Here is a 24,998-nt window from a genome sequence, read left to right on the forward strand (position 1 = left end):
TGGTGCGAGAGACAAAAAATGCAAATAAAGCTGGGCGCGGTGGCTCACGCCTGTAATCCCAGCATTTCAGGAGGCTGAGGCGGGAGGATCACCTGAGGTCAGGAGTTTGAGACCTGCCTGGCCAACATGGTGAAACCCCATCTCTACTAAAAATACAAAAATTAACGCGGCATGTTGGCAGACACCTGTAATCCCAGCTACTCAGGAGGCTGAGGCAGGAGAATTACTTGAACCTGGGAAGCAGAGGTTGCAGGGAGCCAAGATCGCACCATTGCACTCCAGCCTGGGAGACAAGAGTGAATCTCAGTCTCAAAAAAAAAAAAAAAAAAGACTGTACAATTGAACATCACCAGCTTGTAGGTGTTATTGAAAGCTGAGGAAGCTGCTCTGCTACTGACAGGATTGAAAAAGTCAGATTTTGATTTTCTATTGGGTGGCTCCTGATAACACAGCATAACATTTATTCTACCATTTTAGCAGAGTGAGTGTCTTGCTCCTGTGTATCTCTGAGCAATGGGGATTTTGTTCAATTTGATACAAAAGTTATAGAGCTCTGTTAATCTGTCAATAGGCTCATAATCCTTTTATAAAGAATAGAGAAAAAGGTTTGATTTGGTTTTGCCAATGATACTGGCTTTATTTTGTCTCCCAGAACCTTCCTCACGATCACATAAAGTTTTGAAGACCAGTGGTAAGTCGTAAAATATATTTTCTTGTTTCATTCTTGTTGATATTGACTAAATCAAACCACACAAAAATAAATAAATATCAGATAAATTACAGATTGACAGATTTGATTTGATTACAAAAAGATTAACTTCTGTAAATAAAAGTGTCCCATTATAAAATATGTAGTCAAAGCCAGGCACAGTAGCTCACGCCTGTAATCCCAGCACTTTGGGAGGCCCAGGCGGGCGGCTCTGTTGAGGCCAGGACTTCGAGACTAGCCAGGCCAACATGGTGAAACCCCGTCTCTACTAAACATACAAAAGTTAGCCAGGCCTAGTGGCTCGTGCCTGTAATCCCAGCTACTTGGGAGGCTGAGGCAGGAGAATCGCTTGAACCTGGGAAGCAGAGGTTGCAGTGAGCCGAGATCATGCCATTGCACTCCAGCCTGGGCAACAGAGTGAGACTGTGTCACAAAAAATAATAATAATAAAATTTAAAATAAAATATACAGTCAAATGACATAAAATACTTGTAATATATTTGACAGGCATAAAAAGATTAATATTCCTATTATGTAAAGAAACTCCATACATCAAAAAGAAAACACAGAGGACTCTTTTGTTTATTTTTTTATTTTTTTATTTTTTGAGACAGAGTTTTGCTCTTGTCGCCCAGGCTAGAGTGCAATAGCGCGATCTCGGCTCACCTCAACCTCTGCCTCCCAGGTTCAAGTGATTCTCCTGCCTCAGCCTCCCGAGTAGCTGGGATTACAAGCATGTGCCACCACGCCTGGCTAATTTTGTATTTTTAGTAGAGATGGAGTTTCTCCATGTTGGTCAGGCTGGTCTCAAACTCCCAACCTCATGTGATCCACCAGCCTTGGCCTCCCAAAGTGCTGGGATTACAGGCGTGAGCCACCACGCCCAGCCCAAAGGACTCAAAAAAAAAAAAAAAAAAAAAAAAAGAATATAATTGGGCAGTTTCACAAAAACACACAAACTGGCAATAAAATTTTTAAATGGCCATCCATATTCATAATCAGAAAATCCATACATTTAAATGAAATAAATAGAAGGGAAAAAACTATGAACTTGGCCAAAACATATAGAAAACTAGTCACCCCAAAACTATTAGTGGGAGTGTAAGTTTTTGCAACGCTTCAGGGGCAAAATTTGGTAATAGTCGTTTGAATTTAAAATGTACATTTGCCCTTAACCCAACAGTTTCACCTGCACAGATGTACTTACCCACATGTAGATGGATTTATGTGTGAGTTTGTTCTTTGCAGTATTTGTAACAGGACACTCTATAAAAATGCCCATGCAGTTGGAAATATACTTAAAGAAATTGTAATACATCCATACACACAATGGAATATTCTACAGCTGTCAAAAATAAAGCAGATCTCTACCTATTCACAAGAGTGTCCACATATATTTAGCAGAATATACAAAGTTGCATATTGAATCCTTATTTTAAAAGTGAAACAGGCTAGGCATGGTGGCTCATGCCTGTAATGCCAACACTTTAGGAGGCCGAGGAGGGTGGATCACCTGAGGTCAGGAGTTCGAGACCAACCTGGCCAACATGGCAAGATCCCATCTCTACTAAAAATACAAAAATTCGCCAGGCGTGGTGGTTTATGCCTGTAATCCCAGCTACTGGGGAGGCTGAGACACAAGAATCGCTTGAACCCGGGAGGCAGAGGCTGCAGTGAGCTGAGATTGTGCCACTGCACTCCAGCCTGGATGACAGAGTGAGACTCCATCTCAAAAAAAATAAAAATAAAATAAAAGCAAAACAGTTATTGTGGTGGGGTGGGAGTAGTGCAGGAGCTGGAAAGATAAACATTCAGCTGTTAACTGTTGTTTCCTCGGAGGATGGGATCTGTGGAGAGGGAAGGACTTCGTATGCTTCTGTAATCATCTTTAAAGAGGAGACACCTATAATTAGGCTAGCTCTAAGGGTGTCTTCTGTAAGGATGTGGCTATATAAATCTCTCCCCACAATTCCACTGGCAACATCCCTTCTTTGCAAGAAGGCTGCATCTTTCAGTTAAAACCAATAAAATGTCGAAAACTCAACAGAAGCAATATCATCTTTACATAATTGTCATGGCACGGGGCATGTGCATTTTTTTTTTCAGGAAACAACACATTTTTGTTCGGAAGCTTTTGAAATATCTTGAACATGAATTAGTTAATGGCTGTCAGGGATTGAGGAAGACACCTAGCGCTCAGATGCATGTAAGGTTGTTTGATGTAGTGTGGGGGTATGCAGCTGGGAGAGCTGACAGGGATTTTCTGAAAATTAGATCTATAGGGCCCAGAAATCACTTGGGCTTCAATTACTAGTAATAAGTTTCTAAGTTCTATAAAATATTAGTGCTTACTTATATAGGAGGTACATTTTCATTCTCAAACTTGAAAAAAAACTTTTATTTTTCAGAAACAGCACAAGACATCCAAAAGGTAAGCTCTGTCTCATTTCTTACTTGCAGATGTTCACTTCAGACACCCTTCGTAAGTGTCGCTTCCCCATCTCTGTCATCCCCAGCCCATATTCCAAGTGTCAACAGTTATTTTACATTTTGGAAATTTGGTATTTTACATTTTGAATTATTTACATTTGATTTAAGCAAAGACTCATCCTTATCAACTTCTTCCCTTTCCCCAGCGCACATCTGAGAACCATGGTGATTATTTATTCATCCTCTGCCCCATATCACACCTCAGAGGCTGTAACCTTACCTTAGGGTGTAATACCTGCCCGGTGCTCACGTGAGCCACCTCACATTGTCCTTTGCCTCCACCGGTGTAAGACCAACGCCCCTGCCTCCTGGATATAACTCCCTCCTCCAAGCGTGAGCCTTCATTCACAAGGGCGAGGGGCCCCCTTCTAAGAATATGGTTCTGCTGCTGACATAAGAGGTGATGATGTATGATCGAATGAGACTTTGTCATATCAAGTTTTGATTTTTCTTCCCCTGACAAAAGCTTAGGAGAGGGAGAATAAGAATGGTATACTGTATTGGAAGATATTATATCCAACTGTATTACCTATGAAGAATAGGTATTTTCTCCTATTCTGGTTTGTCCAGTGTGGCTACTGATCAGTTGGCTTAATTAACAATTCTTAGAGAACTGATCATGGCTCCTTGTTTAATGTTCTGTATCTAGAAGAATATGGCTATGAAAACCTCTCCCTACAATCTCATTTCTGCCATGGCTTAGCACAGAATCAAAGTGACCTTGTCGATAAACGTTGTATCTTTCCATTAAAACCAAGAAAATGTCTAAAAATCAACGTAGTCTTTTTTTTTCTCTTTTGAGACTGGGTCTCGCTCTGTTGCCCAGGCTGGAGTGCAGTGGTGCAATCTCGGCTCACTGCAACCTCTGACTCCCAGGTTCAAGCAATTCTCCTGCCTCAGCCTCCCGAGTAGCCTAGTAGCTTGGACTACAGGCACCCGCCACTATGCCCAGCTGATTTTTGTATTTTTAGTAGAGATGGGGGTTTCACCAAGTTGGCAACGCCAGTCTGGAACTCCAGACCACAGGTGATCCACCCATCTCGGCCTCCCAAAGTGCTGGGATTACAGGCATGAGCCACCGCACCCGGCTGAACATAGTCTTACCTTTAAATAATTGTCATGGCTGAGGCGTGCGCATTTTTTTTCAGGTAGTACGTTTTTGTTTGGAAACATGTGAAACTTATTAATATTAATTGGTTCATTGTCCTGAAATATGGCATAAGGTTTGGATTTCGTAAGTGGGGTCACTGCAGAGGGCTCCCTGCTCTTCAAAGCAGCCATAGTAGCATTGTGGAGCCATGCCCCTCTCAGTGCTAAAAGAAGGAATCTCCCCATCAAAGAGTTCTAGAGATTCAATCTCAGGAGCTGCTTGAAAACTTTCTACAGCAGTGCTCAAGCCAGGTCCATATGGGCATAACCAAACCTTATAAAATCAAAAGGCAAGAAAGAAAACATCCATGCTTTTTTGTGATAAAATTCCATCTCCTAATAGTAATGTGCTGAAGGTATATTAAATTCAAGGAGAGCAGATTTACTGATGATTAAAGAGTTTATAACAGCCAGGCGTGGTGGCTCACACCTGTAATCCTAGCACTTTGGGAGGCCAAGGTTGGCAGATCACTTTGAGCTCAGGAATTCAAGATCAGCCTGGGCAACATGGCAAAACCCCTCTCTACAAAAAAAAAGTACAAAAATGAGCTGGGTGTGGTGGCTTGTGCCTGTGGTCCCAGCTACTTGGGAAGCTGAGGCTGGAGAATCACTTCGGCCAGGAAGCAAAAGTTGTAGTGAGCTGAGATAGTGACACTGCGCTCCAGCCTGGACAACAGAGTGAGATTCTGTCTCATAAATAAATTAATAAGTAGTTTATAACAGGAACTATTCCTTAATAATAGCTTAATATTTCTCCCAGAATATATATTCTGAGGCTGCGTACATGCGTGTATGAGGTGGTTAAGCTCATGTATAAACTGTGGATTAAGACATGGATTCAAATCCGTTTCTGCCATTTATAAACTGTGTGACTACAGGGAAATTGCTTAACCTTACCAGGACTTAGTTTCCTAATTTACAGAACTGTTAAAAAGATTAAATGCAACATGTTCTTAAAACTGCTTATTAATGGAATATTTGGCACAAAGCAAGTGTTTTATAAATGATAGCTAATATCGGCCGGGCATGGTGGCTCATGCCTGTAATCCCAGAACTTTGGGAGTCTGAGGTGGTTGGATCACCTGAGGTCAGGAGTTCGAGACCAGCCTGGCCAACATGGTGAAACCATATCTCTACTAAAAATACAAAAAAATCAGCTGGGCGTGGTGGTGGGCGGCTGTAATCCCAGTCACTCAGGAGGCTGAGGCAGGAGAATTGCTTGAACCCAGGAGGTGGAAGTTACAGTGAGCTGAAATTGTGCCATTGCACTCCAGCCTAGGCGACAAGAGCAAAAAGGGCTGGGTGCGGTGGCTCATACCTGTAATCCCGGCACTTTGGGAGGTCGCGGCGGGCGGATTGCCTAAGCTTGGGAGTTCACGATCAGCCTGGCCAATACAGTGAAACCCCATCTCTACTAAAATACAAAAAATTAGCCGGGCATAGCGGCATGCACCTGTAGTCCCAGCTACTTGGGAGGCTGAGGCAGGAGAATCACTTGAACCCGGGAGGTGGAGGTTGCAGTGAGCCGATATTGTGCCCTGTACTTTAGCCTGGGCGACAGGGTGAGACTCTCTCAAAAAATAAAAACATGATAGCTAATATCATTGTTAAATAGCTCAAATGCTGAGAATGTGGAAGGACAGGAAAAAAGTTCATTCAGGCTGTGGCAAAACTGACGTATCGAAATTATTAGGTTGGTGCAAATGTAATTACAGTTTTTACCATGACTTTCAATATTGTGACCAACCATATGCTGATTCTTTCCTATTTTTTTTAAACATTTATTTATTTATTTTGAGACAGGGTCTTGCTCTGTCACCCAGGCTGGAATGCAGTGGCACGATCTCAGCTCACTGTAGCCTCAACCTCCCAGGCTCAGGAATCCTCCCACCTCAGCCTCCTAAGTAACTGGACTACAGTCATGTGCCACCACGCCCGGCTAACTCTCATTTTTTGTAGAGATAAGGTCTGACTATGTTGCCCAGGCTGGTCTTAAACTCCTTAACTCAAGTGATCCTCCCACCTTCACCTCCCAAAGTGCTGGGATTACAGGTGTGTATCACTGTGTCCAGCCTGATTCTCTCTCTTTCTTTCTCTTTCTTTCTTCCTTCCTTTCCTTTCCTTTCCTTCCCTTTCCTTTCCTTCCTTTCTTTCCTTCCTTTCTCTTTCTTTTCTTTCTTCTTTCTTTATTAAATTTTTTTGTAGAGACAGGGTGTCTAACCATGTTGCCCAGGCTGGTCTCTAGCTTCTGGGCTCAAGTGATCTGCCTGCCTTGGCCTCCCAAAGCGCTGGGATTACAGACATGAGCCACCGTGCCCAGATGATTACTTCTTAATTTAAGAGTGTCTTCAGTTTCCTTAATGATTAATTTGATGTAAATTTACAGCTTCCAAAAAACTGCTTTCTTTTTTTTTTTTTTTTTGAGATAGAGTTTCGCTCTTGTTGCCCAGGCTGGAGTGCAGTGGCACAATCTCGGCTCGCTGCAACCTCCGCCTCCCGGGTTCAAGTGATTCTCCTGCCTCAGCCTCCCAAGTAGTTGAGATTACAGGCATGCATCACCATACCCGGCTAATTTTGTATTTATAGTAGAGACGGGTTTCTCCATGTTGGTCAGGCTGGTCTCGAACTCCTGACCTCAGGTGATTCGCCCGCCTCTGCCTTCCAAAGTGCTGGGATTACAGGCATGAGCCACTGTGCCCGGCCAAAACTGCTATTTTCGTTTCAAGTGTAATTACCTTAAAAAGATACTTCAATATTAACAATTCAGGTTTCCTAATTTTCTAAAACCCATGGGAATTTTCTGGGATGGACGATCTTAGGAAGGATCACTTTTGGCTGTTGTGAGAAACACAAAATAATTTTATTACACTTTAAAAATGTTTTGTCATAATTTAACTAGTTAATATTAACCTTGTTTTACTTTATAAAAAGTAGTTACTGGGTGCCTATATTTTTATAACATTATACCAGTGCAGTCTGAGTAAGGTGAAGAGAAAGATATATTAAAGAATGTGAAAAACATATATATGAACAAATATTAGGTATAAATATTGTGTGTGTATGTATGTGTGAAAAGAAATAAATGACTAATTGAATTGCTTAAGTTTTAATAGAAAAATAACATTTAGGATGAAATTGTATTATTGTCTCTCTACTCCTCTCTTCCCTCTCTAATAGATATTCCAATTAACATATATCCCATTTTCATTGACATGTGATGAAAAGTTCTTGCTTATTTGACATTTCCAATAGGTTACTCTAGTGTTTTATTAGAATATATGTCCCTGGTACTAATTAGGTCTTAACCCTTTCAAGCCTTTGAAGTTAATCCTGTCTGCAGAATAGAATCAGAGGGTAATCTGCTCCTGTCTGTACCACCGAGCTCCATCCAGAAGGGTTCCAAGTTATAAAAGACCTCATTGTTTTCTTTGATTAGAAATCACTAATTTGGCTGGGTGCAGTGGCTCAGGCCTATAATCCTAGCACTTTGGGAGGCCGAGGTGGGCGGATCTCTTGAGGCCAGGAGTTTGTCTAAGACCAGCCTGGCCAACACAGCAAAACCCTGTCTCTACTAAAAATACAAAAATTAGCCAGGCGTGGTGGCGGGCACCTATAATCCCAGCTACTCCAGAGGCTAAAGCACGAGAATTGCTTGAACCAAGGAGGCAGAGGTTGCAGTGAGCCAAGATCGTGCCAAGGGACCCAGGCTGCATTGCAGCCTGGGCGACAGAGTGAGATTCTGTCTCAAAAAAATAAAAATTAAAAAATTATTAATATTGTTCCTATTTTACTTCCTTATAGGCAACTAAATGTTAATTAAATGTATTTTGAAATAAGTAAAAATATCATTAAATGAACAGAGGATTAAATTACATTCCTACAATAAAAACCCTTTGCCTAGAATCTATAAACCAAGGTAATGCTGGCCATGTTCGTGGTGGGTCTGCAGATTTAAGAGAAATCCTTGGAGTGTGTGGTCGGGTCAGCAGAAGGGGCTTTTGGTATACCAGAAACCACAATAAAACCACTAGGAGACAAGCACTGGCTCTAAAGCTCCTTGGAAAGTCTCAAATAGAACAGATAGCATGGCCCTTAACTTCTATATATATTAATTTATGCAATGAGTATTTGCCAAGTGTACACCAGATTTATTTGAAGAATCTAAGAATTTTCTGTATTTAGCTTATATCATGCTTTGGGGCAAGGGGTTTGGGGTTAGACCTGGGTTCTAGCAGTAGTCTTACTACTGACTAGATAGATCAAGTTACTGAACCTTTAGGAACCTAGATTTCCTTACTGTGAAATTGGTACGATCATACCTAATTCATAAAATGATTGTGAATATTAAGTTTGGAGAATGTCTGCACATTGCCCAGCCTAGTTTCTAAGTATATATTAGTTCCTGTCCTTCCCTTTTTGAAAATACCTGAAGTGCTTTTCAAGTCAGTTAAACACTCGGCCAGGTGCAGTGTCTCACACCTGTAGTGCCAGCTACTTGGGAGGCTGAGGTGGGAGGATTGCTTGAGCGCAGAAGTTTGAGATCAGCCTGGGTAACACAGCAAGACCCCATCTCAGAAAAAAATAAAAGAATATTAAAGCCTAGTGGGGGAGGCAGCGTGTAAACACAGGAGAAATTCCTGAGTTATGTGTCTTCTCCATGGTGCTGTGATTCAGTTGATATGTTTCCATCTTCCTCAGGTTTCTAGAGAGGAAGGATCTCCCCAGCTGTCTTCAGCAAGGCCGTCTCCTGCCCAGAGAAATAGTCAGCCTAGCAGTTCTACCATGATCAGCGTGCTTCGAGCGGGTGGAGCTCTCAGAAACATCTGGACCGATCACCAGATCAGGCAAGCCTTGTTTCCCAGCCGACGGTCCCCGCAGGAGAACGAGGATGACGAAGATGATTATCAGATGTTCGTGCCGTCATTTTCCTCCTCAGATCTGAACTCTACCAGACTATGTGAAGACGGCACTTCTAGTCGCCCTTGCAGCTGGCATATGGGACAGATGGAGTCCACAGAGACCTCCAGCTCTGGTCACAGGATTGTCAGGCGGGCCAGCAGTGCTGGGGAGAGCAACACGTGCCCTCCTGAAATAGGAACTAGTGACAGAACTAGGGAACTGCAGAACGGCCCCAAAACAGAAGGGCAGGAGGAGATGACTCCCTTTGGGTCATCCATAGAGTTGACTATTGATGACATAGACCATGTCTATGATAACATCAGTTATGAGGACTTAAAACTAATGGTTGCTAAGCGGGAAGAAGCCGAATCCACTCCCTCTAAATCAGCCAGGGACTCCGTTCGCCCCAAGAGCACCCCAGAGTTAGCCTTCACAAAGAGGCAGGCTGGCCACGGTAAGGGCTCTCTTTACGCACAAACAGATGGCGCCCTCTCAGGTGGAGAGGCATCCAGCCAAAGCACACATGAACTCCAAGCGGTTGAGGAGAACATCTATGACACCATAGGGCTCCCAGATCCTCCATCGCTGGGTTTTAAGTGCAGCAGCCTAAAGCGTGCAAAGCGGAGCACCTTTTTGGGTCTGGAGGCCGACTTCGTGTGCTGTGACAGCCTGAGGCCATTTGTTTCCCAAGACAGCCTCCAGTTCAGTGAGGACGAAGCCCCTTACCATCAGGCCACCCCCGATCATGGTTATCTGAGTTTGCTGTACGACTCTCCCAGTGGTAACCTGTCTATGCCTCATAAGCCTGTATCTGATAAACTGTCCGAAGAAGTAGATGAAATCTGGAATGACCTGGAAAATTACATCAAGAAAAATGAAGACAAGGCCAGAGACCGTCTCCTGGCAGCGTTTCCTGTGAGCAAGGATGATGTGCCAGACAGGCTGCACGCAGAGAGCACCCCTGAGCTGAGCCGGGACGTGGGGCGCTCTGTGTCCACGCTGTCCCTGCCTGAGAGCCAGGCTCTCCTCATGCCTGTGAAGAGCAGGGCTGGCAGAGCCAGCCGCGCCAACTGCCCCTTTGAGGAAGACCTGATTTCTAAAGAAGGCTCTTTTATGAGCCTTAACCGGCTTTCTCTGGCTAGTGAAATGCCCCTCATGGACAGTCCCTATGACCTGGCCAACAGTGGCCTGTCTCAAACAGACCCAGAAAACCCTGACCTGGGGATGGAGGCCACAGATAAGGCAAAAAGCAGGGTGTTTATGATGGCTCGGCAGTACAGTCAGAAGATTAAGAAGGCGAATCAACTTTTAAAAGTGAAAAGTCCAGAGCTGGAGCAGCCGCCGGCCAGTCAGCATCAGAAATCCACGCACAAAGACCTGGCTGCCATCTTGGAAGAGAAGAAGCAAGGAGGGCCCGCCATTGGTATGTGCACCCTGCCCTTCTTCCTTCTCCAAAGTAAGAGGGGAGAGCGGTTTTCAGATTTCAGATGTCCTTAAAATGGACACACCTGTGAGAACACTGACACTCAAGCTTTGTCATCTCAAAGTAAGACCACAGACAAAGCCATACTGGCCTTTCCCACATCACCTCCTATGAATTATGCACATTGTAGCATGATTTGGCCTCAGAGGGTGGTGGTGTGCATGTAACATCGTAACTGCAGAGATAATATTTTAAGAAAGAGTTTTCTCTAAGGTAATCTAAAGTATGAAAAAAGCAATCAGTTTTAACCTGTGATATCTCCAATTTTTCCAGTATATCAGTAATTTTTTAGGAAGAGGAGGAGTGTGTATAATCTTCTAAGGTTTGGAAGCATATAGAATAACATTGTTTCTGGCTTCAGGATCTCAACAAAAATGCCAACTCGTGCTAACAAAAAGAGGGGTTTTTTGCATACTTTTTTTTTTTTTTTTTGAGACAGGATCTCACTGTCACCCAGGCTGAAGTACAATGACACAATCACAGCTCACTGCAGCCTCGGCCTCCCCAGGCTCAAGCAATCCTCCCACCTCAGCCTCCTGAGTAACTGGGACCAGAGGCACTAACCACCATGCCCAGCTACTTTTTACATTTTTTGTAGAGAAGGGGTTTCACCATGTTGCCCAGGCTGGTCTCGACTCCTGGGCTCAAGCAGTCCTCTTGCCTCAGCCTCCCAAAGGGCTGGGATTACAGGCGTGAGCCACCACACCAGCCATTGTACTTTCCTTAGTTGCTCACACTATAAATCAGTGGTTTTCTCACATATTTCCATTACTACCCAATTTTTTTTTTTTTTTTTTTTTGAGATAGGGTCTGGCTGTGTCACCCAGGCAGGAGTGCAGTAGCATGAACATGGCTTACTGCAGCCTCTGCCTCCTGGGCTCAGGTGACCCTCCCACCTCAGCCTCTCTAGTAGCTGGGACTACAGGTGTGTACCACCACGCCCCGCTAATTTTTTTTTTGTAGAGATGGGATTTTATCATGTTGCCCAGGCTGCTGTCAAACTCCTGGGCTCAAGTGACCCTCCCGCCTTGGCCTCCCAAAGTGCTAGGATTACAGGCATGAGCCGCCACACCTGGCCTACTGCTCAATTTTTTAAAATAGCTGCTGTAATGCATTTAACACTATCTCATTTAGTATTTTCATATGTGCTTCTGAGTTTAATGCTTTAGTTAGACTCCTCTGTGGAGCACAACCAAACCAGAAACTTAGGTGTGATATTGTAGGATCAGGACTATGGGAATGAGATGCTCATGGTTAGACTTTTTTGAAGGCCAAAATTTAACACTGATCTCTGGGGAAGAGCCTAGCTGTGAATAAAGCCCCTGATTGTCATAGAAAGAAAAGTCCAAAGGTAGTGGCTCTTGCCTGAGGAGATTTTACCTCCAGGCACAGAGAGATTTCTGGCTATAGGCTCAGGAATATGCACTTCAAATAGTATGCCCTTTTCATCATATTTTAAGAAATCCTGTCCCAGATTTTCTAACAAAGGACCACCTTAGTGTCAAATGAGAGGAGTCTATTCTACAATTAAAAGTGAAAGCTGGGTGATGGCTTAGTATCAGGACAGGCTCTGATCATTAGCTTCATTATCAGCACATTGGGACAGGTTGATGCCACTAACTATTAAATGCTGTCTTTGGGATTGACATTGACATCCATGGAGACTGAATAGGAGGGGCATATCCAAATCTTAAATGAATCCACAAGTTACATAACAAGAATCTGTAGGGAACTTTTTTTTTTTAAGTTTGAGAGTATTTAAGAATTGTCTAAAGTTTTAATCTTCAGTACAATTTCTTAACAGATAGGGAAACAAAGTGCTGGAATTGATGCCTGAAGGATTTCACAGACTCTGAGCTCTTCTTTTTAATCAAATGAAGGTTTAGTATGCATGTGAGACTAGAATGCATGCATTTTTCTCCTTCCCATGATGCGCTATGAGTAATTCAAGTCCCTATTCTGATGCTAGCGTTGCTAAGCTGGTTTGCTGTTACAGGGAAAGTGACTGAGTTCCAGCTGCAGGAGGACAATTGTGGTGGGGTAGGGGACTATATATGGCCTTAGAAACAGTTGTATATTGGCAATTGCAAGCACTGACTAAGTCTGGGTTGGGGCTCCTCAGAATAAGAGAAAATATAATGAAGTTTTTGATGATGATGGGTTATGCCCACACAGACTACCACTGAAAAAGTAGTAATTCCCTGGGCCAGGTTGTTTTGAATATGGACCATCTGTTAAAATATAAAACTCCAATCTTGATAGAAGCATGTCCTTTGATACCGAATCATTAGGGCCTACGACTACCTCGAATAGTCTTTTTTTACCCACCTTTTAAGTATTAAATGATTTCACATTGGGGTTTTCTTTTCACTTTTGGTTGGCTCTCCTTTTTGTTTTGCCTGCTGGTGTTGTCTTGGGATGCCCCAGGATCTTTTCTCAGCTTTGCGTCTGTGTCCTTTCTTGACATGGTGGGCTCCTCTCGACGTTCTCCCCAGCAAGGAGGAGGAAATCTCTCCAGAGTCATCTTCTGAGAGTGCTGTCTTCCCTGCCATCTGGCAGGGGCACATCCCTAGGACCTGACGAGTTATATCCACACCTCTTCCAGCTGGGTGATCGAGACCACTTCCTGTGCCCACTAGGCTTTCCGCCAGTTGACATGATGACTCCTTTTCTCTTTCTTGTTTATCTGGGCACAGGACGTCGTAATCGAATGGACCGATTCTCCAGACTTCTCCGTGTGGGCCTTGCCACTTTGCCAGGAGCTTGCTCTCGGTGCTGTGCGGAAGGAGGAGCACCTTATTCACCTGCCGAAACTCTCGAGCATCTTTATTGAACTCTCTAGCCGGGGTCTCCAGGCCCTGGGTCAGATTTCTGCCTATAAATCACCCAACCAGGTCCAGTTGCTCCCACATCTTAGAGCCTGTCATAGCATGCTGGCCATCTTGTTCCATCAGACCTCCCTCCTGATAGTCTTTGAGAGCAAGGAGGCCTTTGGGTTTCTGGGTTTTTTGGTGATGTTTCACATGGGAGAAAACTCCATAAAGGCTTGAGAAATTTTCCTCCTTGTGTAGAGTAGGGAAGGCACAATTTTATGCTTTCGTCTACATCTCGAGCAACATCAGAAACATTGATTTTAATCCTCTGTCTGGAGGATTAAAATGTTGTTTGATATTTCCCTTGGCAAACATTATTCTAAATTTTTGTCTGAGATCATAAGAACTCCAATTTTCAAATCTCAAAAAAGGCAATAAACCAGAGACATTCTTGCGATTGTCATGTAGTCATAATGTATATATTCTATACAACTGTTAATACTAGAACTAAGGATATGGGGGAGCCTCAACTCAGCTGACTAATACTAAGCTTTTTAGGCCAGAGATGTCATCTCAGGCTGGCTGTTCCCTGTACATCTGGCTAATAGAATCTGTTTAATTACAGCTGGAGCTCTGGAAGCTTGTCTCTTGTTCACATAGATGTCACACAAGCTATAGACTCTCTTAGAAGGTCAAGCTGAAACAAACAAAAAACCCCTTAGATCAGCAGGTGCAGTGACTCACACCTGTATTGCCTACTAGTGAGATACCTTTTATTCCAAATTGATAAATGGTCAACTCTATCATCCAAAAATAAACTGTTCCCATTATGAGTTATCTATAGGAAGCATTTTAGCTGTCTTCTTGCTTCCGCTTTTTCTGCTATGACCTGATTAACAGGCCACCTTTCCACTCCCAGTGGTATGGTCTCAGGAAAGTGCATCCATTTTTAAAAGTAGGCTTAAAATAAAAGGAGGCTGGGCGCAGTGCCTCACATCTATAATCCCAGCACCTTGGGAGGCTGAGGTGGGCAGATCACTTGAGGTCAGGAGTTCAAGACCAGCCTGGTCAACATGGTGAAGCCTCGTCTCTACTAAAAATACAAAGAATTAGCCAGGCATGGTGGCGGGCGCCTGTAATCCCAGCTACTCTGGAGGCTGAGGCAGCAGAATCACTTGAAGCCAGGAAGCAAAAGTTGCAGAGAGCCGGGATTGCGCCACTGCATTCCAACCTGGGCAACAGAGCGAGACTCCATCTCAAAAAAATTTAAAAATAAGTAAAATAAAGGAGTAATAAAGTAAAGTTCTGAGTAATGAATTAGTTATTGAGACCTGTTTCTGTCTAAAACCATGCTAGGTGCTCTATAGGGAGTTGAACGAAATGTACAGCATTGTTCTCCCAGACCAAAAGCTCAGAGGCCAGGCGAGGTGGCTCACACATGTAATCCTAGCACTTTGGGAGGCTAAAGCATGAGGATTGCTTGAGCTCAGGAGTTTGTGACCAGCCTGGGCAACATAGCAAGACTTTCTCTCTACAAAAAATTTAAAAGTTAAAAATTTCCAGGCACAGTGGCTCATGCCTATAGTCCCAGGTACTCAGGAGGCTGAGGCAAGAGGATTATTTGAGCCCAGGAGTTTGAGGCTGCAGTGAGTTATGATTGTACCACTCCACTCCAGCCTGGCCGACAGAATAAGACCCTGTCTCAAAAAAAAAAGAAAAGAAAAGCTCAGGGACTAATAAAGTAACTTACATAAAATGGCCAGGCACAGTGACTCAACACCTGTAATGCCAGCACTTAGGGAGGCCAAGGCTGGTGGATCACTTGAGGTCAGGAGTTCGAGACCAGCTTGGCTAACATGGCAAAACCCTGTCTCTACTATAAATACAAAAATTAGCCGGGTGTGGTGGTGGGCGCCTGTAGTCCCAGCTACTAGGGAGGCTGAGGCAGGAGAATCACTTGAACCCAGGAGGTGGAGGTTGCAGTGAGCCAAGATTGTGCCACTGCACTCCAGCCTGGGCAATAGAGTGAGACTTTGTCTCAAAAAAACATAAAATGAAAATAAAGTAACCTACACAAAATAATTAGCAACACAGCAATACAAATTGTGTGTGTCTGCATGTGTGTGTGTGCACACACAGGCAACAGCTAGGTACACACTATATAATACTTCAGAGAAGAGAAATCAGAAAAGGATTCAAGTAAGGAGGATAGGGCTTATGGAGAATCTTGAGAGATGAGTAGGATTTGATTAAGCAAAGGACAAGGAGCGTATAATAAGACAAAGGCCTGGGAAATACTGTGGATATTTTGGATGATATGTGATTTCAGATTATCTGGGCTAAAGTCGATCTGATTGTTCTTACAAGACTTAATGGTTAAATTTTGATACTGGAATAGTTTGTTTGAATTTTTAAAGTTCTGCTACGTTTTCCAAACTTGTCGTCTTCTTGGAACCTTGTAGAAGTTCAGAGCCTTCCTGATACAGCTGTGGGATCAGGCTCAGGGCTATACTGTATGTGAGAATGGCTTGAGCAGACCATCTGCCTTTCAGGCGGGTCTGCTAACTAATGACTATATTAAAGGTCCAGCTTATTTTGATTGGGTTTCATAGTTAATGAAATATTATAGTTTCAGGATGGCTATCATGGGCACACTGGTGTCTGTGGAGACTTTTACACTCTTTCTCTTAAGATGTTGCTAAACCCTAATTAGTATTAAGAGTCTTTACTGCACCTTTTATGGAATCATTTCTCAAGTTTTTGTAACTAGAAATTTCAACACTAATAATCTCTGTTCTTCCAAGGAATTTGGAGTAGAAAACTCAAAGGATCTGAGTATAGGTCTGTAATGAGAAGTTAGACTATTTACCTTGATCACAGGGAATAGGGGGTGAGGGATTGGGCTTGCAATTAAAGGTCAGACAATAACAGGTTGTTTCTCTCTCCTCATAGAAGATAGACTCAAAAGAAATGGCAAAACTCACCTAAATGAGTATTTATTAGTAGTTTAAGTTCAAGAAATAATTGACTGATAACACATCATTAAAAATGTAAATAGCTTAAAGAAGAAGAAAACAGTGTTACCTGCTGGTTGTCATATATAGGATACATTTCCTTCACAGAGATTGTGTCAGTATGGTCTGAGCAAGACATAGGATGCATTAGAGGAAGCTTGTCCAACCCATGGCCCACAACTGCATGCAGCCCATAACAGCTTTGAATGTGGCCCAACACAAATTTGTAAACTTTCTTAAAACATTAAGGGTTTTTTTTTAATTTTGAGATTTTTAACAAGCTCATCAGCTATCACTACTGTTAGTGTATTTTATGTGCGTCCCAAGACAATTCTTCTTCCTCCAATGTCTCCTGGGGAAGCCAAAAGATTGGACACTCCTGCATTAGAGTTTTTTGATTCTAGGGTGGTTGTGCAGATACCTGGATTGGGGAGGGTGGCAGATCTTGAAATTGTCATCTCTGGGCTCCCATCTTAAATTTTTGCTAGCCGAAGAGAATCCCCTACCCATAGCATGGTTAATGTATTAATATTTAGAAATATCTGTACTCAGAATCAGGGCAAAGGGGAGAATGGACTTGTGGCTTAATTTTAAGTGGCAAAAGCTTTTATGGAAGTAACTGTTAGGTCCTCTTCTTGAACAATAGTAGAGAGCATTAGATTATTGAGTACATGCACAGATGGTTCCTTCTTAATGTCTTGGTGGCCTAGGCTTTGGTGCTCTGCTTCTTGGGGATGTGAAATGAGATGTGAGTTAGTCAATACATGTGGTTTTGAAGCACTTGAGGGGAGAACTTTCCTTAGTAGACATTGGTTCCCCAGACAATGGCAGTGGAGGGCTGCCTGGAAGCAAGAAGCGCAGGAACAGCCAGGAGCTGACTCCTCTAGGAGCAGCTGTCTGAGACAAAAGAAGAATGATGGGAAGCCAGGGGTAGCCATTGCATTGTGGATTGTGGCCACGATGCTTTTTTTGTTTGTTTGTTTTTGTTTTAGATGGAGTCTCACTCTGTCACCCAGGCTGGAGTGCAGTGGCACGATCTCGGCTCACTGCAGCCTCCGCCTCCCAGGTTCAAGCGATTCTCCTGCCTCAGCCTCCCAAGTAGCTGGGACTACAGGTGCACGCCACCATGCCTGGCTAAATTTTTGTGTTTTTAGTAGAGATGGGGTTTCACCATGTTGGCCAGGCTGGTCTTGAACTCCTGACCTCAAGTGATCCACCTCGTTTGGCCTCCGAAAGTGCTAGAATTATAGGCTTGAGCCAACACGCCCAGCCCTGCGATGCTGCTTTTAAAGACTGCTTGAATGATTTTTCATTGACCAGGCTGAAGTGCTGACTTTCTTATTTTTATGATGCATGTTTTCAGCACTGACACTGTTTTATGCTTATAAAGAACACTAGAAACTTTCATTATATATAGTCGACACTTGCAGACCTGCTGTTCAAACAAAATAATGGACAATCAGATGAAATTAAATGAACTTTTAGGTGGCATTTTTATTTATATTAAACCATGGATTTGTGTGTGTGTGTGTTGCTCAGAGTTCAATGATTACTCATCCTTAGACATCAGTTAGTCTTGTCTACTGTCAAAATTTTAAAATATGTTGGTTAGAATGTTATTCTCTTATTTTTAATCTTCACATATAGGAATTATCCTGTGTGTATTTACTGTTTCAATATTTGCCTTCCAGGTGCCAGGATTGCTGAGTATTCCCAGTTGTATGACCAGATTGTATTCAGAGAGTCTCCCTTGAAAATTCATAAGGATGGCTGGGCCAGCCCTCAAGAATCCTCCCTCCTGAGGTCTGCGTCACCTTCCCAGGTCCACCATGGTAGTGAAGACTGGCTTCTGCATTCAACCTATAGTAATGGAGAGTTAGCAGATTTCTGTCTCCCACCAGAGCAAGACTTGAGGTCAAGATATCCCACGTTTGAGATCAATACAAAAAGTACTCCCAGGCAATTGTCCGCAGCTTGCTCTGTGCCTTCTCTTCAAACCTCCGACCCTCTGCCAGGCTCTGTGCAGAGAAGCAGCGTGGTAGTAAGTCAGCCCAACAAAGAGAACTGGTGTCAGGACCATCTTTACAACTCCTTGGGTCGGAAAGGGATCAGCGCTAAATCTCAGCCTTATCACAGGTCCCAGTCATCTTCCTCCGTCTTGATCAACAAATCAATGGACTCCATCAACTACCCTAGTGACGTGGGAAAGCAGCAGCTGCTGTCTTTACAAAGAAGTTCAAGGTGTGAGAGTCACCAGGACTTGCTGCCAGATATCGCTGACTCGTGTCAACAGGGCACTGAAAAACTCTCAGATCTCACACTCCAAGACTCACAGAAAGTTGTGGTGGTCAATAGAAATTTACCCTTAAATGCCCAAATTGCAACACAGAACTATTTTTCCAATTTCAAAGAGACTGATGGAGATGAAGATGACTATGTGGAAATCAAGTCAGAAGAAGATGAGTCGGAGTTGGAGCCATCTCACAATCGTAGAAAGAAATCTGACTCAAAGTTTGTGGATGCTGACTTTCCTGATAATGTCTGTAGTGACAACACATCGCATTCTTTGAATAGTCCGCGCACTCCAAAAAAGCTGGTTAACAGCAAACTTGGGCTTTCACCATATCTGACACCATATAATGATGCTGACAAAATGAATGACTATCTTTGGAGGGGGCCATCTCCCAATCAACAAAATATTGTCCAGTCTCTAAGGGAAAAATTTCAGTGTCTCAGTTCAAGCAGCTTTGCTTAAGGTTCTTCATAATAACTGCTTGAATCAACTTCTTATTTTGCTCATAAAACGTTACAGATACTGATGAGGTGTTTTATGTATACCAGATTAAAACGATTTTGTAAGAACCAGAGGTGTAAAATATACTTTCTTTTACAGCACAACTTTTTGAAATGGCTGACGATGCAGCCAGGATTGTACTGTAGCACATGTTGGCATCAACAGTATATTTTCTCATGCTGAGTGTCTTCATGTTTCATGTAAGTCAATCTTACTTGAAAGTTTTTAGACTTTTAACACGATGGCCATAACCTGACAATAGTGCCCACACCTGAAGAAACGCAATAATCCTTTCCCGTTATCCAGAAGGCCCAGGTAGTTTTATCCTGTGATTCAAAGGCAGCAAGGAGACTTTTTCACATTTTAAAAGGCAACGAAAGCTGTTGAAAGAATTATATTTATATCTCACATTTTGGTTATATTTGTGGTAACACCTTAGGATAACCTAAGCCAGAGATCTGTAATTGGAGTGTAGTCTGAGGTGCCCATTTTAGGGTTTTTGTGCTAGTATTCTTTTATTTCATTTTGATGCAGAAATTGTGTGACTGTTGAAAATTAAAATGTAGCGGGACCCATTTTCTGTACACAGAACCCTTTACCTGTATTCCTGGACAAGGCCTAGAGAACGAGCTGCTCATCATGTTTATAATATAATTTCTGGGGTGAAGTGAATGATTTCCTTACTGGCTTAGAGAAAACCAAGGTCAATAAAATGCAGATTGACTTAACTATTAGAAAAGATGGGATGACTTCTGGGAACCACTTGATTAACTCTTCAAATAACAGTTAAACAGCAAAACTGAAATCCCACCAGACCACTTTGTGTGCCTGTTTCTAATCAACACAAAGTTAAGCATGAGCTAAAATCAGACAAAGCACTTTAAACTTACCCTTTCCAGAGCGCTTTGCACGTGCACCCTCCTAAGTTTGGGATTCTGCCAAATGACCAACTTGATCCTGGCCCTGAGGAGTCATTGGCTGCAGGAATAGGGCAAGAATCTATTTCCTAAACCACACATAATATGGGAGCCTTTTTTCATTGTTTTCAGTTATATTAAAGAATGAAATCTTTGGTTACTAGGTGCTAATAACACCTTTTATATTCTGACCATTTGTCACATTTCATTGTGATACTGTATACTAATCTAACTCCTTATGAAAGGCAACAAAAAAACAAAAATAAGACATTGTGAATAAAAAGCAAAATCAAGCTAAAGAGAAAAATGAAGGCAGATATACCGCGACTTTATAAACATATTCTATTTTATTGAAGACTGCAGTTAATGCAGCAAGAATGCTTTCTCCAGCAGTGGCCTTTGTATTCTCATTTTAATCAGGTGGATATTCTATGGCCTCTCACCCATGCTGTTAGTTTCTATTTTAAAAGATACAATAATATATGTAGGGAAAGGGGCCTGGGCTCTTCATTTAAAGGTAAGCAGTAATATTGAGTAAGTGACATAATTCTTTTTCTCTTTGTAAGTCCTATGCCTCTTTTTAACTGTAAAACATAAAATATGAGCATTTTTATCTTACAAATAGGTACCTAAGGCATTTGATTTTCTTTTTAAATAACAAAAAATAACCCAAGTTTCTTGCTTCTCCAAAGTAGTCTTCTCATAGCTTATAAAAGAAAGTCCACATTGAATAGCATGGTCTGGAAACATTCTTCCTTTATTGTCTTTATTTGAACATGATACGAGTTTCCACGATGAAATGATCAAAAAAGATAAGTACAACAAGCAAGTTTTTTGTTTGTTTGTTTTGTTTGTTTGTTTTTTTCTTGAGACCGAGTCTCTGTTGCCCAAGCTGGAGTGCAATCTTGGCTCACTGCAACCTCCACCTCCCCGGTTCCAGCGATTCTCCTGCCTCAGCCTCTTGAGTAGCTGGGATTGCAGGTGCCCGCCACCACACCTGGCTAATTTTTGTGTTGTTAGTAGAGGCGGGGTTCATCATGTTGGCCAGGCTGGTCTCGAACTCCTGACCTCATGATCCATCCGCCTCAGCCTCCCAGAGTGCTGGGATTACAGGTATGAGCCACTGCACCCGGCCAAGAAAGTATGTTCTTAGAGGTGTGTGTAAGTGCATTTGTATTACCTATAAACAAAATTACCTGTCTCTTGTCCCAGGAAAGCTGTTTTCGCATTTTCACTTTTTGGTTGGTATTATCCAATTCTATATAGTTCGTTCATATTATTGTTCTGTCTGACTCTCAGAAATTACTTCTTCACGCCAGTGTCTTGTTGCATGACTTTGATGTCACCTATAGGAATACACCTCACTGCACGTAAGTGGGTATCTTATTGTATAAAATGTCTACATGGCTTTAGGTTTTAGGACAAATGTGTAGATTTATAGATCATTTCTGTTGGCCAGGACACAGATTTTGAGAGCTGTGTGTATACATATAATCATGTTTGTATTTTTTTCCTGAAAGTTATCAATTGCTTTTGTTTAAAATAGTTTGTTTTAGAGGTGGGGTGGGGATGTATATAACAGGGGGAAAAGTTATATGTACTTTAAAGTATGTCAAGTTCTTACTAGTTTCCTGTACTGAAAGTTCAATTTTTTTTATATAAGTTTACTTTTCACCTGCTCTATTCTTTGTGGGGGAAAAAATGCATCTAGAAAAACATAGTTTAAATACTGTATATAAGATAATGAAAGTTAGTAATGTCCATTATTTAATAAAGTTTGTAAAGTACAAGGCAATTTATAGTGTGAATTAATGTGTTTATTTTAGAACATCAAGATGTTTCCAAACTACATTTAGCTATAATACTTTTTCTTGCCTTGTGAACCATGGAGAAAATGGTTCAGGGTCACAGTGATATAACTGCCTCAGTGGCCCATGATAGACCATTTTCTACATCTTTGGATTACCTTTGAAACAGTGAATTTGGTGTCTAGGATTTTTGTTTTCTTGAGAGACAGCTAAATTAGATCAGTTGCTAAATTACCTTTTTAAAAAATTTGCAGTAAGTAACAGAAGACATTCTTTTAACTGTTTTATTATTGAATCAAACAATTAATATAGCCGGGCGCTGTGGCTCACACCTGTAATCCTAGCACTTTGGGAGGCCAAGGTGAGTGGATCACTTGAGGCCAGGAGTTTGAGACCAGCCTGGCCAACATGGTGAAACCCTGTCTCCACTAAATATGGATGGTGGTGCATGCCTGTAATCCCAGCTACTCAGGTGGCTGAGGCACGAGAATCACTTGAACTAGGGAGGCAGAGGTTGCAGTGAGCTGAGATCACGTCATTGCGCTCTGGCCTGGGCAACACAGACTCTGTCTCAAAAAAAAAGAAAATTACTATAGAAGTTTTTGGCACAAATTGAGGTTTTTTTCATGTAACTTCATGTTCTTAATTTTCTTTAATAGAAAGTTTACAGGGAACAAAAATATGCTGCTATAAGTTGATAATTACAGACACTTTCCAAAGCAACTCTTTCCAAATGTAAGCAAAAAGCCCTACCCCATTATAATGAAAATGTGGATTACCTGACTTTCCTCACACTGAAGAAACAGCCTTCGGCTTTTAGTGTATTTTAGAGAGAAGAGTTTCCAACTTCACACTGAGGAGCCCTCAGATCTGCCTTATCTTCCTGTTCCACCTTGAGGTGGAAAATGGATGGGTTCGCTCCAAGTTCAGTTTAGAGAAACAAATGACAGGAGAATAACCATGCCCCGTGTAAATGGTAAACATAAATTCACTCCTTAAAGAAAAATTTTAATGTGCAGGCTTATAATGAGCTATAAATACAGCTGTTGAACATGAATACTTAATAACATTTGTCTATGAAGTTTTTTTGATGTAAAAACAATAAAAAATCTGTATTTGAAAAAGCAAATGTTAATACTTCAAGAACTCTGAGATCCTCTAATGCTGTATAACTTTATCTGGATTGTGATAACTACACTCAATTCTTTTTTTTTTTTTTTTTTTTTTTTTGGAGACAGGGTCTCACTCTGTCGGCCAGACTGGAGTGCAGTGACATGATCTCGGCTCATTGCAACCTCTGTCTCCTGGGGTTCAAGCGATTCTCCTACCTCAGCCTCCCAAGTAGCTGGGATTACAGGTGCGTGCCACCATGCCCAGCTAATTTTTGTACTATTAGTAGAGACAGGGTTTCACCATGTTGGCCAGGCTGGTCTCGAACTCCTGACCCCAGGTGATCCTCCTGCCTCGGCCTCCCAAAGTGCTGGAATTACAGGCATGAGCCACCGCACCCAGCCTTGTTGGTGTTTTTTTTAAAGAGACATGGTCTCACCCAGGCTGGTCTTGAGTTCCTGGCCTCAAGTGATCCTCCTGCCTTGGCCTCCCAAACTGCAGGGATTACAGGCATGAGCTATCATGCCTACCCTTTTTTTCAATGTTTTCTGTTTAACAAAATCATATATATATATGCTTATATATATTTATATAGAGATATATTGTGGAAATTTTGCTGTATTAAGCTTAATGCAAAATATGATTGCACAACCTATATAACTGTAAATTAATAAAATTTGGAATGTCTGGTGTATAGCATATTTGAAAGCTCTTTAACAGAAGATCAAAAATTCCTTTTTGAAAGAATATTCTAGGCCAGGCATGGTGGCTCACGCCTGTAATCCCAACACTTTGGGAGGTGAGGCGGGTGGATAACCTGAGGTCAGGAGTTCGAGACCAGCCTGGCCAACATGGTGAAACCCTGTTTCTACTAACAATACAAAAATTAGCTGGGCATGGTGGTGGGCGCCTGTAATCCCAGCTACTTGGGAGGCTGAGGCAGGAGAATCACTTGAACCCAGGAGGTGGAGGTTGCAGTGAGCCAAAACCTTGCCATTGCACTCCAGCCTGGGTGACAAGAGCAAGACTCCATCTTAAAAAAAAAAAAAAAAAGAATATTCTAAAATTTAGCATGTGCCACCATTGTCTGATTTGACCAGTTGTGGTAGAAATGGCTTTACCAGCCCCTCACAGTGCTGGGCAACGTGTAGTGTCCCATACATTTTAATCATTGAATAGAGTTAAAAACTCGTCTGAGCTCAAAGCATGTGAAAAACATATTCAAACCAGATACACAAAGGAGGGAAGTAACAACAACAGAAAATAAGTTGCTTTAAAAAAATTCACAGCACACTCAGAAATCCGGTGGTATCAACTTTCTCTAGAGCTCTTATTAGGTAGGTCAGGGGAGGTGGCATTTTGCAAAGACTCTCTGCGCCTTTCCCATCTCATGGCTGATAGAATTCCAGAGACATTTACTCTGCAGATTTCCAGTAACCTTTTAGGCTACGCATCTACATGGGCACAGGAGGGTGTGATTATCAGACCCTCCTCAAAATTCCATGTAGACCAGTGCCTGTCCTGATAACTGCTTTTGATCATACTGGATTTCTGAGGGTGCTGTGAATTTTTTTAAAGCAACTTATTTGCTGCTGTTGTTACTTTCCGCCTTTTAATGTGATGAGATCATAGAGCACCCTAGCACGTAGATGTGGGGTTGAAGTCAAATAAGGTGGAAGGAAAAGGCCCAGAATGCCGAGATTTGGGGTGCCAAAAAACACACTTGCCCGCTTTACAGTTTTGGAACACATCCGTGGATCAAAGTCCACCTTAGGTATCTATGAAAAACAGTTTTATTTTCCTGACAATGGC

At 42.2% G+C, this 24,998-nt stretch overlaps 1 protein-coding gene across 8 annotated transcripts in view; it reads left to right on the forward strand.

Moving 5' to 3' along the window:
* Nucleotides 1–22,063, forward strand: part of PLEKHG1 (pleckstrin homology and RhoGEF domain containing G1) — a 238,680-nt gene extending 216,617 nt beyond the window's left edge. For 7 of the 8 annotated variants that reach the window (XM_063725056.1, XM_054558314.2, XM_024248877.3 and 4 more), the window contains 4 exons: nucleotides 653–691; nucleotides 3,118–3,140; nucleotides 9,047–10,670; nucleotides 18,249–22,063. In XM_063725056.1, the coding sequence (XP_063581126.1) occupies nucleotides 653–691; nucleotides 3,118–3,140; nucleotides 9,047–10,670; nucleotides 18,249–19,312 (2,750 nt within the window). In that variant the 3' untranslated portion in view covers nucleotides 19,313–22,063. The remainder of the gene's footprint in view (nucleotides 1–652; nucleotides 692–3,117; nucleotides 3,141–9,046; nucleotides 10,671–18,248) is intronic. The other variant, XM_063725057.1, reaches the window with a different exon arrangement.
* The last annotated feature ends 2,935 nt before the right edge of the window (nucleotides 22,064–24,998 follow it).

The sequence above is a fragment of the Pongo abelii genome, chromosome 5 (assembly GCF_028885655.2).
Source record: "Pongo abelii isolate AG06213 chromosome 5, NHGRI_mPonAbe1-v2.0_pri, whole genome shotgun sequence".
Lineage (NCBI taxonomy): Eukaryota > Metazoa > Chordata > Mammalia > Primates > Hominidae > Pongo > Pongo abelii.